This window comes from Dipodomys merriami, unplaced genomic scaffold, assembly GCF_024711535.1.
Source record: "Dipodomys merriami isolate MVZ:Mamm:240054 unplaced genomic scaffold, mDipMer1.0.p SCAF_19, whole genome shotgun sequence".
Taxonomy (NCBI): Eukaryota; Metazoa; Chordata; class Mammalia; order Rodentia; family Heteromyidae; genus Dipodomys; species Dipodomys merriami.
Genome location: NW_027203270.1, coordinates 32,325,413 through 32,341,940, shown reverse-complemented (window position 1 = coordinate 32,341,940; position 16,528 = coordinate 32,325,413). Strand labels below are relative to the sequence as shown.

General features: G+C 55.1%; 1 protein-coding gene across 1 annotated transcript; it reads right to left on the bottom strand.

The window, feature by feature from the left end:
- Positions 1-1,194: 1,194 nt before the first annotated feature.
- Wfikkn2 (WAP, follistatin/kazal, immunoglobulin, kunitz and netrin domain containing 2) lies at positions 1,195-6,611 on the bottom strand. Its single transcript, XM_070026874.1, has 2 exons — positions 6,402-6,611; positions 1,195-4,043 (listed from the first exon to the last, which is right to left on the bottom strand). The coding sequence occupies exons 1-2, from the start codon at positions 6,609-6,611 to the stop codon at positions 2,523-2,525; spliced, it is 1,731 nt and encodes a 576-aa protein (XP_069882975.1). The 3' UTR covers positions 1,195-2,522.
- Positions 6,612-16,528: the final 9,917 nt, after the last annotated feature.

The following is a 16,528-nucleotide window of genomic DNA, read 5'->3' as shown; positions in this document are numbered from 1 at the left end:
GAGGAGGAGAGACTGGGGCCCTGGGGCTGGTTGAGAAGGGCCCCCAGAAAACCACTGTCTCTGCACAAGGCTCCAATTTGTTTAGGCTTTCCAGTTTTACCTGTGGAATGATTGGAACCTCAGGCCTCCATAAATTGCCCTTGTTGCCATCTGTGTTACATGTGAAGACAGTGGCTTGGAGAACAGGTAAGTGGCAGAGCCAGTCTCCAGCTCTGTGGGCTGGATGGTTTCTGGCTCTGCCAGTCTGATGCAGTAGGGGTGGCATCTGGAACCTTCCCCTTCCCCAGGGAAGCAGAACAGGGAGCTGGAGCCCTGCTGTACCAGCCCTGCTATTATCCTGGTCCCATATACACACAAACGAGGCAGGGGGAGGTGACAGTCCTCAACCTTCCAGGTTGCCAGGTCACCTGGCCCAGGAGGGAATGGGCCCATGAGGCAGTTTGGTGGCTCAGTTTTGTGCTGTGTGGCTTCCTGTGATGCTATGAGGAACTCCCACTCCCTGGGCCTCACTTCTGTCTTGGGGAATAGCTTGTCCTGATGCTCTCATTCCCCACCTTTTGTTCCCTCTTCGTGGGTGAGTGTGGCTGCCTGGATTCCTCCTTTGGGTCGTGGCCACAGCAAAACTGCAGGGTGCGGTATCCCCTGGGAACTGGAGGGGACAGACAAGTGGGGGGGGTAGGACCACGGCTTTCAGGGCCCTGGATTCTTGTCCAAGGGTGTGGAGCTGTCATGACAGTCCCTAAGGTTGAAAGCTCTGCTGCTTCCATTCGCAGAACCGTTTCAGGCCCTGAGCATTCCAGGGACCAGGCCTCACCCTGAGTCCCCTGGGGAATCATAGCCAGGCAGGACTCCCCTCCTGCCCGGTCGGTTGAAATGTCAGTGTTGGGATCTGGGTTCTGTACCTGACACTTCCATCCCCATTGTTTGAAGAGGGAGAGCTCTGAGGTTGCAAATCCGGGCCAGAGTTCCACCCCTCTATCTCCTATTCACCTTGCCTGGCTGGTTCTGACTTCTCCAGTTTTGCTCTGAGCTGTGCCGAACGCCTTCAGAACTCACAGTGTCCCTCCAGCATCCAAATGTGGCCCCACTGGACAAGAGGTAACAAGAGCAAGTGTCACAAGCACTGCTCCTCCCTCAGCTCCCCGCAGCAGCCCAAGAGAACCACACAAAAGCGGTTGATATATGAGTTTTTAATTAGCATTTTCCTCCCTATCTTCAAGGGAGAAAGAACACCCCTCTCCCCAACCCCACATGGCCATCCTTGGCTTTGGAGAGGCAAGGTCAGAACAGAGGGCTGAGAGAATGGGGACAGATGCAGAATTGGCAGTGGGGCTCCCAAACCCTCTTCCTAGTGGTGGGGTGCCTGGGCCCACACAGGAGTCTAGAAACAAAAATCAACCAGTTGCAACATCTCCCACCTTCCCTCCCAGGCCCCACCTGCAGCCTCCCTCCAGGTCACTGCCGGTTCTGGAGACCACCACCAGATGGCAGCATCGAGCAACCCACGTTCCCTAGATGCCTCTTCCTTTCCCCCTATCTTCTTTTCCCCTCATTCCAGTCCTCCACTAACCCCGCCCCTGCCTGCCTCTTCTCTTTATTTCTCTTATTACCAAAACACATCTTGGGACATCTATTTAATTTCTGTCTAAAGCAGTCACTGAATGTTCCATCAGCCATCAGATGGAAACTGACAGCTGGATAGCCAGCCATGACTCTTGGAGGTTTTTTTGGGGGGGCGGGGGCCGGGCAGGAGAGAGGGGGTTCTGGGATCAGGGCTCTGTGTTTGGGCTCTTCGAACCAGGTCCCAACCTCTGATACACAGAAGTATTCAGAAAGAGTCCACTGGATGGAATCCAACAGAACCAAACCCACAAGCCCGTGCAGCTGAGAAGAAGCATGGATTCTACTGTGTGTGCCATGGTAGCCTCAGAGACACAGGCTGACACAGCCAAAGGCACCTGTCCTTGGCAGCCTCCACTCAGGACATGCCGTTCGCTGGATTGGACTATGCCTCTGGCTTTCCACTGCTCACAGCCCTTGACAGGAAGCAGCCTCTGCTCACAATGGTCTGGGAGTCTGGAGGGAAGTTATCCTGACGGGTCTCTGGGCTCTTGGTCTCTCCACCTGCACCTGTTTTACAAGTCGACACATCCAACTGTTTATCTCCCAGCCGTCTGCTGACCCCTGGCTGGGGAGCCATGGCTGGGGGATGGAGGGAGGGGCAGTGGGGGGGGAGGAGGAGGAGAAGACCTGAGCAGAGTGGTCCTCAGGAGCAACTTACCTGTGTCTATTGACATCTCCTTTTGGCCTCCTCAGCGAAAACAAAAAGGAGATGGAGACACACACACATCCCTCATTAAACCAAAAGACTAGAAGTTACTCTAAGACCCACTGGTAGCTTTCTTCCAACACGTAGCCTGGTGCTTCCCTGCTGGCCCAAGTCTAAGCTGATCTTGCCTGGTTTGTGGACAGGGGCCCTGGGGTTTGGGTAGGTGGGAGAGGGCCAGGGAGGGTAGGCCAGCCTAGTGCAAGCCCGGGAAGTCCTTAAGGACGTCACAGGTGTTCTTGTACATGACCTCACGGAGCTTCCTGACCCTCCGGGTGCTGGAGGCGCCCACAAAGCTGTCAGGTCTTAACATGGCCATGCCACCATCCACCTCCCCCATGATGATGAGCGGCGTCTCCCCCACCGTCACGTTGGGGCAGGGGCAGGCCCAGTCCACGTGGAGCAGCGTGACCTCCAGTGGCTCCCGGCCCAGGAACTTGAGGCCCATCTTCTCATCCTTGAGGACCTCGTCCACAGTCACCAGGGCACGGCCTGAGTCGGGCTCCTCCGTCAGCTCAGAGACCCGGCCTAGGATGACAAAGTCACTCCGACAGAAGCTGGTGACCAGCTTCTGCCGTGGCTTACAGGCCCGGCAGCGCTGATTGCCCCGGGGGAAGGGACATGACTCCTCACAGGCCTCACGGCTCTCAAAGTTGTTGCCGTTGCCCTCACAGCCACCGTAGACAAAAGACTGGCACTGGGCCATCTGGCTGTTGTAGGCCCAGCGTGGCGCGTAGGCCTTGCACGGCCCCTGCAGGGCGGGCAGGCTGCACACGGCCAGCGGGCCGCTCATGCACGCCAGCATGCAGGCCTCGTAGGTCTCGAAGTGGTTGAGGTTGCGGTGGCAGTGGCCAAAGGTGAAGGTCAGGCAGTTGTTGGCCTGGGCATCGAAGTGCCAGCGGGTCTGCTCCTCGCCACAGTCCTCGCTGTCGGGGGGTTTGAGGCACTCTGCCGTGGGGAAGGCCGTGCCATTGAGGCTGCTCTCTGAGGTGGCCGAAGCCTGCGCCCCCCTGACCACGGACAGGGGGAAGTCAACCCTCAGCACCCCAGCAGGATTCCGGGCCGTGCAGGTATAGATGCCAGCATCCTGGAGCTGGGCATTGTAGATGACCAGCTGGGCAATGTTGGTGACGACCACATTGCCACGTACGTGGTTAGGCCTCATGACCACATTCTCCCGATCCTCCAGCTGCTTCTCCCAAGTGACTTCCGGCCGGGGCCGGCCCACCACATCGCAGAGGAAGCTCACCGTCTCTCCCACGGTGACCGACTGGTGCACAGGGTGGTTGAGCAGGGCCGGGGCTGCCATGTCCAGCCCCGGGGTCTCTGGGGAGGCCGTGGTGGGGTGCAAGGTGGTCTCGGGCGGCGGAGGGCTGGTGTTGGGCCAGGTGAAGTGGTAGCGGCAGGTGACCACGGCCAGCGTGATGCCCTTGGAGCAGGCCTCGGCGTCCATGTAGCAGCGGTTGTAGTAGGTGAGGCCGTCCGAGGCGCAGGTGAAGCTGGGCTCCTTCTCACAGCGATCTTTGCACTTGCACACGGGCTGGCCATCCCAGATGTCGCACTCAGAGCCCTGTTGCACGCACATGAAGTGGTCGCACGTGGCTTCCTTGGGCATGCCCACTGGGCCTTTCTTCCCCTTCACGTCCATGTAACGGGCTGCCACGCAGCTTGTGGTTCCGCAGACATTGGGGCAACACTTCTCATAGGTCTCACACTCCTGAGAGAACCAAGAAAACTCTCAACAGAGACAGGACAAGGGAGGAACGGATCGACTCCTACCTCCTACCGCGCGAAAGAGTGCAGCCTTTACCTTCCTCTTACAGGAAGGTCCTGTAAGAGGACCAAGGGCCTAAGGCTAGTATTATGGGCCGCCCCCTCCTCTCCCTCCTCCTCCTCCTTCTTTTGGTGGTGGTACTGGGGTTTGAACTCAGGGCCTTACATTTGCTAGACAAGTGCTGTGCCATCTGAACCATTCCTCCAGACCTTGTTTTTGTTTTGTTTTTTTTGCTTTAGTTTATGTTTCAGATCAGGTCTCATGCTTTTGCCCAGGGCAGGCTTGGACCTTGATCTTCTTACTTCTACCTCCTGGGTAGCTAGGATTACAGGAGTGCACTATCACTCAATAGAGAGGATGTTTTCTTACTACCACTTCACAAAAATACAGAGAAGTAACACCCATGTTGCAGGGAACGAAGGTGGTAGAAAAGAGGTTCACGTTCTCTGCCTGTGTAGGGGGTGGATCCTAACATCATCCATCATCTGGTTACCTAAACTAGGCCTAGGGTTGCAGATTTAATCTGCCACCTCCTCCCACGTCTCACACTGAGGTAAGGATTATCTGGCCAACGTGAAGGAGTCGCTTCTGGGACAGCCATTCAAGTTCAAGTCTCTCCACACCTCTCCTCTGAAGGACGGCAGGGTGTCTTAGACCCAAGAACACCAGGTCTTGTGGCCTGTACTAGACCAGTTCCGTGAGGGACATTTCACAAAGAAAGTAACAAGACAAAAGTCCCCTTGTGTGGCAAAAATCAACAGTCATTGAGGCTTTTTCCGTCTATAACCCCTGCTGGTTTTCTATGGAGCCACATAAGACATTAGTTTAATTCCTCCAAATGAGCAATGCACACCAGGAGCCAGCATACACACGATTTCACGTGGTGTTTTCCACAATCACAGGTCGTACCCACGGGCAGCTGGGCAGCCCTCCTAATCCGGCACCAGGTAATAACTCCATGAATGACTCCCTACCAGGACCAGCCTCTCGTCCTTCGGCCTTTCATTTCAGTCTCCTTGGCATTCCACACAGGCTCAGAAGGGGAAATATCTCCACCGGGCTGTGGGGAGCCTGACCCCCCTCACTTGTTTACTGTGCTTCTCCCCCTCACCGCCATTCAGCTCAGAACTGGGACTTTGCAGGCTATCTGAATCCTCAGCCCCGCATGGGTATCTGCTCCCCAAGACACATCAGCAGCAGGTGTCATTTTCCTGCCTGACTTCTTGTAAAGATGCTATACGGAGTGGTTACAGTGACGTCAGTAGGTAATGAGTACATTTCTTATCAAGCATTGTTACCCCCTCCTTTGTTTTTCTCCTACCATCCCTTCCCTCCCCACCCTTCCCAAAGTTGTAAAGTTCATTTCCAATATAGTGCTGCCTGATTTCTCAAGCCAGTCTGGGCTAGTGAGGAAAGACTTCCTACTAGCGACATGAGCTCAACCAACGGGGAGAGCCGCCACCCCTCCCTGCTCCTTATCCTCTTGTCTACAGCACTGACTGATGTGTCCTGAGTGGCCAGAGAACTGTCCCCAGCATCTCCACAGAAGATACTCTTCTGTGGAGATGCCAGGGGTCCTCGGCAAGGCCTAGCTCTTATCATATCAGGAGCCCTGGGAGGCCAGGTGAAGCAGAAAGGGACTGTGGCCAGAGCAGGTGGAAGTACTTGTCCTTTGCCCTGCAGGAGCCTGCAGAGATTGCCTCCCTCAGCAGCCAAAGGACAACAGCCCTAGAAGTAGCCCTGTCCTCAGCCAGCACCAGGCAGTGGGGAGAAAGAAGCATCTCAGAGTCTACAGGGCTGGGCCCCGCTTGCTTCCCTCTGAGGACACCCAGCACACCTGGACCACAGTTGCTCCTTCTCAGCCTACCTGTCAGCCCGGTTAATCTCTGGGTCAAGATCCAAACCCTGGGGAGGTGGCTGGAGGCTGGATGGTGCCAGTCAGATAGGGGTCCCTCATTGGCCACAGTACAGCTCTGGGTAGCCCCTGTGAGCAGGTGGCTGATGCCCCTGTGCTGGTATGTTGGACCAATTTGCACCATTGGGCCAGCACAGGGCTGGCTCATAGCAGCACGGAGGAGCCTAAGGATGGAGTCATGGTCCCTCCTCATCCAGGCCTCTGTAGTAATGAACAGGCTTCAAGACAGTTACCTCCAGGCAGACAGGGCTCAGGAACCTTCATCTGAGTTCCTGCAGCTCATCTCCAGTCATCCCCACACCCCTCTTATCTCCCCCCCACACACTGCCCACCACTTAGTCACACAACTCACATGGTCCATCTCCGACTCCCCGCTTCCCACTCACCTGGTCTGCCTCACACTCTCGCTTGCAGGTGCTCTGAGCATCCACCCAGAGGTTAGGGTTCATGTCGTTGGGACAGATGCCTGCATGAGAGTAGCGGATGGGCGGCAGTGCCAGGCCTCGCGGAGACACCCCAAGCAAGGGCAGCAGCAGCAGCAGCAGCAGCAGCAGCCCCCAGTGGGACCAGAACCAACGACACCCCAAGGCCCACATGGTGTGGGCTACAACGGCCAGAGACCTCCCCTTGGATGACACCAGGGGCTTCTTCTCCGAGGGCTAGAGACCCCTGCCTTCCGCACCCCAGCAGGTTTCCTCGCTTGGGCGGCAGCAGCAGCAGCAGCAGCAGCAGCAGCAGCAGCAGCGGCAGCGGCTGTCTGAGCCTCCACCAGCCTGCTGGGCTGCGCGGCTCCAGATAAAAGAAAGGTCTTTGGAAGGCAACTCGGCTCCTGGGTGTGCAGGGAGAAGGAGCCGCAGCAGGGCCCCCACCGAACCTGGATTGATATCCTGGGCGCGCCACCCGAGCGGGAGAGAGCCAACCTGCCGCCCGTGACAGGCAGGCGGCCGGCGCCTCTGTCCCGTGGCCGATCACAGACTTATTGCAGAAGTGGGGGTGGGGGGGGAAGGCCGGGGGGTGGGGGGGAGGGAAAAAAAAGAGCTGGAAGTAGTTTAGGCAGCGTATCTGGCACGGTGGGACACCTGCTTGTTTTTGACTCCAGGAGGCCTTTAACCCCTTCGAGGGCCCAGAAATGGCCTGGACTTTGGAGAAGAGCTGGCTTCAAGACACGCACGCTCACTTTCACTGCAAAGCAGGGTTTGTTTCCTTTTCCCCCTCCTCCCCGGGCTGGGCCCCCTCCTCCCCTTCAGCCACCCCTGAAGAACACACAATCGCTTGTTACAAGGAGGGACCTGAGCCTCTGGGTTAGCGGCGCCCAGCGCCATCGTACACTGGAGAGCAAATGACGTGGAAAAACAACAAGTTCACGGCCATTCCAGGGCGGGCCCAGCGGCGCGTGGCTCTGCTGTGGAGGCCGACTCCCGCTCCAGCACCCCGTCCCCCTGGAAGGAGGGGGTGTGCACACCCACAACTCCTCCTCCAGATCTGGGCCCCGGGGGCCATTTATGTCTTCAGTTCCGATGTTGGTGATCTCCCCTCCACCCCCCAATCATTCCAGACACATACCAGATCGGCTCCGGCTCCCCGCCTGTGGGACCTGTCACATTCCTCGGCCCCCCTCACCCCAACACACTTGTTGGCTCCAAGAAAACCTCCTCGGCAGCTGTGTCCCCGGCTATGCCACACAGCCAAGCTGCCTTTGCCCATGGCCACCGTGGGCCTGCTCTGTGAGCGCTTTCTGAGGACCAGGCATTGGAAAGGTGCTGTCTCGTGGGTCCCCACCCCCGCCCCACCATAGAGAAAATGCTCTGATAGGTGAACACAAGCCACTGACAGGCTCCCAGTACACAAAAGTAATCATATCAGTGGCTAGGCGCTCACAACACATCATCTCCCTTAATCCTCACAGCACATTTTAGCTTTAAGAGAAGGATGCGCAGAGAGGTTACACAGCCTGCCTAAGTCACACAGCTCTAGGAGGCAAGGATACAAGCTTGCTGGGTGTGGGCAGCAGCCTTTGGAAACCATTGCTCCTCCATCCATCTAATAGAAATGTTGTCAAGGGCCAAGCACACCTCTAATTCTAGCTACTCAGGAGGCTGAGATCTGCCAGCCCAGGCAGGAAAGTCCCTGAGACTCAACCACCAAAAAAGAAATAGAAGTGGAGTCAAGTGGTAGAGCCTTGAGCACAAAAGCACAGAGACAGCAACCAGGCCCTGAGTTCAAGCCCCAGGACCAGCACACAAACAGAAACAAGAACCGAAATGTTGTCAAGGGATAGACTCAAGTCTGGTTTGTACAGAATGGACAATAATTTTTTATTTTATTAATTTATTTACTTATTTTGTCGGTCATGGGGCTTGAACTCCGGGCCTGGCTGCTGTCCCTCAGCTCTTCAGCTCAAGGTGAGCGCTCTACCACTTGAACCACAGCACCACTTCCAGTTTCCTGGTGATGAATTGGAGATAAGCGTCTCACGGTCTTTCCTGCCCGGGCTGGCTTTGAACGGCAATCCTCAGATCTCAGCCTCCTGAGTAGCTAGGATGACAGGCGTGAGCCCCCAGCACCTGACTTTGAACAAGAAAATTTTGAAAGTCAGGGATTGTATTTGTGGAGGCTCTGGGAAGAAGGGAGGTAGAAACTGTCAGGGACCAAGGGTAATTTCTCCCCCATTTGACAGGAAATGGCCTGTATCTAAAATGTCACAAAACAGTCAACAAGCTGGACGTGTGTGTTGGTCCTTTGATGCTGGAGTGGTCGGGGGGGGGGGGTCAGAGCCCCACAAGAGAGAGGGGGAGTCTATGCAAGGACAAGTCACCCAGGGTGTGAGAAGCAGGCCGAGGGACAGGTAGGCCCCGGGGTGGTAGGGTCCTTTAAGCTCCTCAGCGGCTTTGTCCATTCATGGATGGGGAAACTGAGGCTGAGGCCCAGTTCCTCATCTAATTGGACTGTAAAAGGCTGCACAATCTTCCTGCATAGACTCTGCCTAGCTGGGTGGGTGTCCGCTCCTTCCCCTCTGAACCAGCCCCCTTCCTGTCGTGTGGCTCATTCAGCAAGCTCTGTCTTTTCTGTTTATGTCAAGTTGCTAATGAAGGGTGTCAGATCCTAATCCTCTAAATGATTGGAATAAACCTCCCTCGGAGGCCAGTCCCAGAAATGAAGCCAGACAGCGGGCGTCGCCGGCTGCTTTGAATTCCCTGTAATTTCATAAACCATGTTCCAGCTGCTCAGAGCCACCCTAGCTCAGAAGCGGCTGCACGGCCTCCTACGATACCACAAAGGGAAATGGGCAGTGACACATTTCTAAGCGGCACTTAGAGAAATTGTCACAGCCTCATTACACATAGACAAACAAGCAGCCAGGGGAGGCTGGTTCCTGGGGGAGGCCGCTGAGCCCATGAGGAGGGGTGGGGGGGAGGGGGCAGAGAAGGGGAAAGCCTGGCCATGCTACCCGCTCCTCTTTCAGGGATGCTGGAGAAAGGTCTCACTCTGCTTCATCCCATCCACAGCCTCCTTCCCAGGGCCTCGAGGACTCCTCGCCATGGAGCTGAGAACTCTCCGAACCGTGCTGGGGAATACTGAGGTTCCAGATTGTCCTGTCTTCTCTTCAGCCCTTTTGAGTTCTCCCACCCAAACACACCTCAGAATAACAAATCACATCTAACCAGGCAGGACTTGGAGCCCATTCCTCCATCACCACTGAAGCCTAGGAAGGAGCTCTGAATGAGAGAAAGGAAACTGAGTCATGGGGAGGTTAGGATGGGCTGCCCAAGGGTCTCATGACCAAGAGAACCACATACCCTTTTGGGGGCTTCTAGCCCCTGACAAGGCCTCTCAGCCTGCCTGAGACCAGGCCTAGGCCCAGGCCAGCTTGTTCCTAAGCTGTTTGAGAGCCTGAAAGTCCCTTGGTAGGCCCCTCCCTTCTAGAGGGTCCTGGACTGCCTCTCTCATGATCCCCATATATTGAAGGGGGATCATGATCATGACCACCCAGTCGTGTGTGTGTGTGTGTGTGTGTGTGTGTGTGTGTGTGTACGCCAGTATTGGGGCCTGAACTCAGGGCCTAGGCACTGTCCTTTGAGGCTGGTGCTCTACCACTTGAGCCACAGTTCTACTTCTGGCTTTTTCCTGCTTTTTGGTGGTTAATTGGAAATAAGAGTCTCATAGAGGGGCTGGGAAGTTGGCTCAGTGGTAGAGCGCTTGCCTTGCATGCATGAGGCCCTGGGTTCAATTCCTCAGCACCACATAAGAAAAAAGCCGGAAGTAGCGCTGTGGCTCAAGTGGTAGAGCCCTAGCCTTGAGCTGAAGAGCTGAGGGACAGCGTCCAGGCCCAGAGTTCAGGCCCCACGACCGGACCTCCCCCCCCCCCCAAAAAAAAAGAGTCTCATAGACTTTCCTGCCCCAGCTAGCTTTGAATTGTGATCCTCAGATCTCAACCTCCTGAGTAGCTAGGATTAGTGACCAGTCTTCCAGTCCGCAAGGCCCCCTCTGCAGGCCACCAGGGATGGAGCCTGAGCTGGGCTGCTGGGCAGAGGTCTGGCCTCAGGCTGCTCTGATTGGCTTGAGTAGCCAATCTTCCAGTATTCCCTGCCCATCACCTTTTCCCTAAGGATGTGAAGAGCAGCCTGAGAGGTGAGGGAGAGAGCGGGACTGGCCTACTTCAGATCTATTCCCACCGACCACACCCATCATACCCTCCACGGTGGGCTGGGAGGAAGTCACTCCTAGACAGTGAACTCTGGGTCATCCTTGACCACAGGGTCACCCTTCATATACCCACACCTGGATCCCTAGGGTCTTGACAGGACAATACAGCTGATCCCATTTCCCAAATTAGCCAGCCCTCCCCCCAGGCTTCAGCTGCAAGAGCTGTGGGGAGACCCAGAGACCCATCACACTTCGCAAATCACCACAGGCCTGCAACAAACCAAACTTCTTACCTCTCACTGTATCTGTTCTCTTTTTCTATCTTATTTCTTTCCACACACACAAAAGTATCTACTAAGTTTTCTATAAGCACATAGAAATCCACAAGTCTGTCCATAGAGAGGCCCAGGTTGGGTAAGAAAGCCAGCATGCAAAAACGGTAAGGCCCTCCTGAACCCAGCACGGGTGACTCACACCTGTAATCGCAGCTCTTGGAGGCTGAGACATTAGAATCTTGGGTTTGAGACCAGCCTGAGCAAAGGAGTGAGTTGAAGGCCAAAGGGCTGGGGGTGTGACCCAGTAGTCTAACACTTGCTTAGTGTGCACAAAGGCCCTAGGTTTGATCCCCAGCGCTGCAAATAAACAAATAGGATCATGATGATAAGATGAATCAATGATGAGGGAAGGCTGGCTGAGGGGTCCCTGAAATGCTGGGGTGGGGGTGGGGGGACAGGAGGTGGGGGGGCTGGGCTGGGTTTGCTGCTACACGTGTATGACAATGGCTGAGGCCAGAGACTTGAGCAAGCAAATGCGAAGAGGCAGCTCCCTCCAATTCCCTGAAAAAGGCCTGGCCTGCAAGCTAGCCTCCGCAGCCAAGGCCCTCCCTCCGAGAGGCCCGGGGGCAGGTCAGCAGGTTTCGGAGGAGTGGGGGTGGGAGCTGTAGGTCTCCTTGCGCAGCCGCCGGCTCTGGTGCACCCTTTCTGGGCCCCAGACTGACACAGCTACACTCTCTGCCCTGTGGGTAGGGGGAAGGCCCACACCCCTCCCCCGGGGTCCTCCTCTTCCATCCTTGGTCATTTTGTGGGGAGCAGGAACAGGGTTCCGGAGAGGCGGAAAAGCAGCTGTCCTCAATGTCTTACTCAGCTAGGCAGGGTAGCTCCCGGTCAGCTCCTAAGCTGCATTCAATAAAGCCCGAGGCTCATGCCCCAGCTGGGGACCTCCCGCCAGAATGCCCTGGGGCCTGGGTTACATTACAGGGCGGTGTGAGCCCTCCCCGCCAGAGCGAGGCTGCGCCGGGGCCTGCACTCAGGACGGGGCCTCAGCAGATGGTGGAGGCGGACGGACGGACAGGGGGAGGCCGTCAGCTGCGGGACACGTGACCCTCCGCGGGACGGTGGGAGGGCGTGTGCTGGGCTGGGGGGCGGGGCGGGGCGGGGCCCGCATCCAGAGCTGGGGCCTGCGGGGTTGGAGGGATGAGTTAGGCCAGCCTAGGCCCGGGGCAGGGGTGCTGGCACGGCCGGAGCGCCCGCGCAGCACAGAGCTGGGCACCTCTGGGGTCTCCTGCGTCCTCCTGGAGGGAGTTTGGGCCCAGGTTCCACCCCCGCCGCGGTTCTTGGGCTGGGTGCTGGGCACAGAGTCTTCCAGCAGCCTGGACAGGACTACCTCTGTTTCCCCAGCATCTCCCTCCTCTGGGATCCCACGGCTCCCCAGCCCCGTCCTGATGGGATCAGCTTCAAAAAGCTCAGAGTCGCCTTCAGCCAAGACAAACACTGGCCCCGGGGCTGAGGGGGGACGCGGTGAGGGCGGTTTCCACTCTTCCAGGCCCTGGGGTCTCAGCGAGAGCACCACCAGAGAGGCACAGCTCTGCCCCTGCCTCCCATCACTGCTCCTGCTGGCCGCGTGTCTGAGCTTTGCCTCCTGGTCCTGTATCCTCCTCTCTGGGTGAGAGGCAATGGCAGGGCAGCCCTGGACCTCATGGTGCTGGGCAAAGCGGCCCTGGTCTCTAAAGCCCTCTAAAGATGAGCCTTACTGCTCAGCACTCACAATGTGCTATGGTGCGCATGGGGCATGCGTGCAGGTGCCCGGACGTCCGTGTGTGTGCGCGCGCGTGCGTGGGGGAATGGCACAAGGATGAGACACGGGCTTTTGCCTCACGCACCATGGCTGTATGACTTGTGGATTCATCATGGATTCATGATGCTCTCCTGTCTTTCAGAATAAGGCCAAATAATTCAACCTGGATCACATTTGCCTGTTTACTCTTCTAGTATTATCGCCCCACCTCCCTCCCACACCGATTCAGGTCGTGTATGTGTGTGTGTCTCCATCGTGGGGCTTGAACTCTGGACGTGGGTGCTGTCCCTCAGCTCTTCAGCTCAAGGCTAGCGTTCTACCACTTGAGCCACAGCGCCACTTTCGGTTTTGTCTCACAGACTTTCCTGCCTGAGCTGGCTTTGAATCACAATCATCAGATCTCAGCTTCCTGAGTAGCTAAGGTTACAGCAAATTTGTGGTCCTTTGTTATAGCAGCTATACAGAATGCATGTACCAGCCCAAAGCTCTATCATGGCCTTCCTAGACATGCTTCAATGCCACCACAGGCATTTAGCTTCACCCTAGCCCATTCTCTCTTCTAATAAGTTTAGAGTCAGCCATTCTTTTCTTTTTTATCCAACAAGAAAGCATAAGTTAGCTGGGCACCAGTGTATCATAGTTATTCAGGAGGCTGAGATCTGAGAATCGGGGTTCAAAGCCAGTCCAGGCAGGAAAGACCAGGAGACTCTTACCTTGAATAAACTGAGAAAAAGGTGGAAATGGTGATGTGGCTCAAGTGATAGAGTGCTAGTCTTAAACACAATGAGGCTCAGGGATAGCATCTAGGCCCTGAGTTCAAGCCACAGGACCAGCAGAAGAGAAGGGAGGGGGGAGGAGGAAGAGGGGGAGGAGGAGGAGGGGGAAGGAGGGGGAGAGGAGGAGGAAGAGGAGGAGGGGGAGGAGGGGGAAGGAGGGGGAGGAGGAGGGGGAGGAGGAGGAGGAGGGGGAGGAGGAGGAGGAGGAGGAGGAGGAGGAGGAGGAGGAGGAGGAGGAGGAGGAGGAGGAGGAGGAGGAGGAGGAGGAGGAGGAGGAGGAGGAGGAGGAGGAGGAGGAACAAGAAGAACAAGAAGCCAGAAGTTTACTAATCATAGAAGCAGTGCAAAATTTAAGCCAAGCTGGGTGCCGGTGGCGCAAGCCTAGCTACTCAGGAAGCTGAGATCTGAGGATTGAGGTTTGAAGCCAGCCTGGCAGAAAAGTCCCTGTGTGCCTCTTATCGCCAATTAACCACTCAAAAACCAGAAGTGGTGCTGTGTCTCCAGTGGTAGATCTCTAGCCTTGAGCATAAAGAAGCTCAAGGACAGTGCCCAGGCCAAGGAAGGAAGAAAGGAAAGAAGAAAAGGAAGGAAGGAAGGAAGGAAGGAAGAAGGAAGGTAGGAAGGAAGGAAGGAATTGTCCCAGTGGAAAATGAGCAAAAGCTTTGAATACACACTTCATCAAAGAAGATGAATGGCAATTACATGTTAAAAATGTTCAAGATCATTAGTCATTAGGGAGATGCAAATTGAAAAGTCAATGAGATCCCATTGCACACAAATTATAGTGGTTAAAATTTAAAAACCTACCCATACAAAATGATGACTATCAGATGCTGCTTCAGGAGAACATTAGTATCTTCTGTACCACTACAAAATGTGTGATTATTTGTTGGCATTTTTAAAATTTGCTGTTAGTCAGCTTGTTACTGTAACAGACTACTTGAGACAAAATACAAGGAGGAAAGGTTTATGTTGGCTCCTGATTTCAGAGCATTCAGTCTTGTCAGTTGGCTACATTGTCTGTTTTTTTTTGTTTGTTTGTTTGTTTTTTGCCAGTTATGGGGCCTGAACTCTGGGCCTGGGTGCTGTCCCTCAGCTCTTCAGCTCAAGGCTAGTGCTCTACCACTGGAGCCACAGCGCCACTTCCGGCTTTTTCTGCTTATGTGGTGCTGAGGAATCGAACCCAGGGTCTTGTGCATGCGAGGCAAGCACTCTACCACTGAGTCACCTTCCCAGCCCTGGGTTTTTGTTTTTGAACCTTTGGGGGAGTCCGGACATCACCTCAGGATAGCTAGGAAGCAAGGAGAAAGAGGAAGGGTCCCAGAATCCCTTCAAGGGCACACCCCAAAGACCTAACGTCCTCCCCCTAGATCCCACCTACTAAAGAGTTCACCATATTCAAATATACCATCAGCTGACGACCTCAACTCTAATATCTACCTTTCCATCTGTGGGTATTTACTCAAGAGAAACGGAGGGTCATATCCATTCAAAACTAGTCCATGAATGTCCATAACCACTTTCTTTGAGATAGACAGAAGCCAGAAACAACTTCAAAATCCCTCAGTAGTTTCAATAAATTGCAATGTGTCTATTCATTTTACCACTACTCAGCAATAAAGGAAACGCTAATTAAGCTTCAAGGCTAAGTGCAGAGGGTCAAAATGAGAGAATGATGAACCCCACCCATTTGGGTGTCCCCAAGGAAGGGGCACACTCAGAGGGCCAGGGACCAGGGACATCAGATGGGGCCATGTTCATCAAACCCCAGTCTTCAAGGGCTGGGAATGTGGCTTAATGGTCCTTGTCTAGTATGCATGAAGCCCTGGGTTCGATTCCTCAGTACCACATAAACAGAAAAGCCCGGAAGTAACACTGTGGCTCAAGTGGTAGAATGCTAGCCTTGGGCACAAAGAGGCTCAGGGACAATGCCTAGGCCCTGAGCTCAAGCCCCAGGACTGGCCAAACAACAACAACAAAATGAAAACAAGCCCCACCTCACTTTTCGAGACCCAGGTCCTCCACAGTGCAGAGCACTCTCATCAGATGGGACCAACCATGGCCAACTGACCTGACACCCAGCCACTGCTAGGGAAGATGGACCAGCAAGCAGATAGGGTGGCCAGGTCTTCTACCAGTGAACCCATCTTCAGGTCACAGCTCCAGATCTGGCTGCTGTGTGGGAGGGCAGAAGGGAGAAGAAGAGGAAGGGAGATGGCCATGTGCCTCTGAAGACTTGGTGAACCCTCCATGGAAAACCCCAGTCAAACCCAGTACCTCCTGCCTCACCCCCTCCATCTTCCTGGGATTTCCTGAATATGGAGGATCCGTGTGTGTGTGTGTGTGTGTGTGTGTGTGTGTGTGTGTGTGTGTGTGTGTGTGTGTGTGTGTGTGTGTGTGTGTGTGTGTGTGTGAATATGGAGGATCCGTGTGTGTGTGTGTGTGTGTGTGAATATGGAGGATCCGTGTGTGTGTGTGTGTGTGTGTGTGTGTGTGTGTGTGTGTGTAGCGGTGGGGGTGGAGGCTGAGGGAGCTTTGTGTCCTGGATCCAACTGGTCCTGACAGCAGCTTTGCTACAGTTTGCTTGCTGCTTCCAGTAAATGTATCGCCTTTTCTGTGTACTCTGGCTTATCTGGGATTTCTGCCACATTCAATCCAAACAACCCTGGAAGTGGCCTCATCAGTCTCCTGTTGCCATGGGACATGGGGAGATTGGGCACCCCACTCCTACCCACAATGCCCCCCGCCAAGTAATGACTCTGTGGGGGGCCCTAGGTGTTTCATTTAACATTGAACCTCCTGGATGGACTTCAGGGAGTTCATTCTTCATAAAACTGGACATCTGGGGCACAGTCAGGCTTGTCAAGACCCAGAGGTCAAAGAATGACAGAACTTTCCCAGCTGTTCTTTGGACATTTTTGGCACCTGGTTCTATGACCCTCAGCTTATGGAATTCCTCTCCTCTACTTGCTCCCCCCACCATCCATTTAATAGTTAATGAATGGAACCTTCTGGAAGTC

Coding starts and splice junctions, on each gene's coding strand:
- Wfikkn2 (XM_070026874.1), bottom strand. CDS start 6,611: ATGTGGGCCTTGGGGTGTCGTTGGTTCTGGTCCCACTGGGGGCTGCTG. Junction 4,044..6,401: donor GAGAGTGTGAGGCAGACCAG/GTGAGTGGGAAG, acceptor TGGTTCTCTCAG/GAGTGTGAGACCTATGAGAA.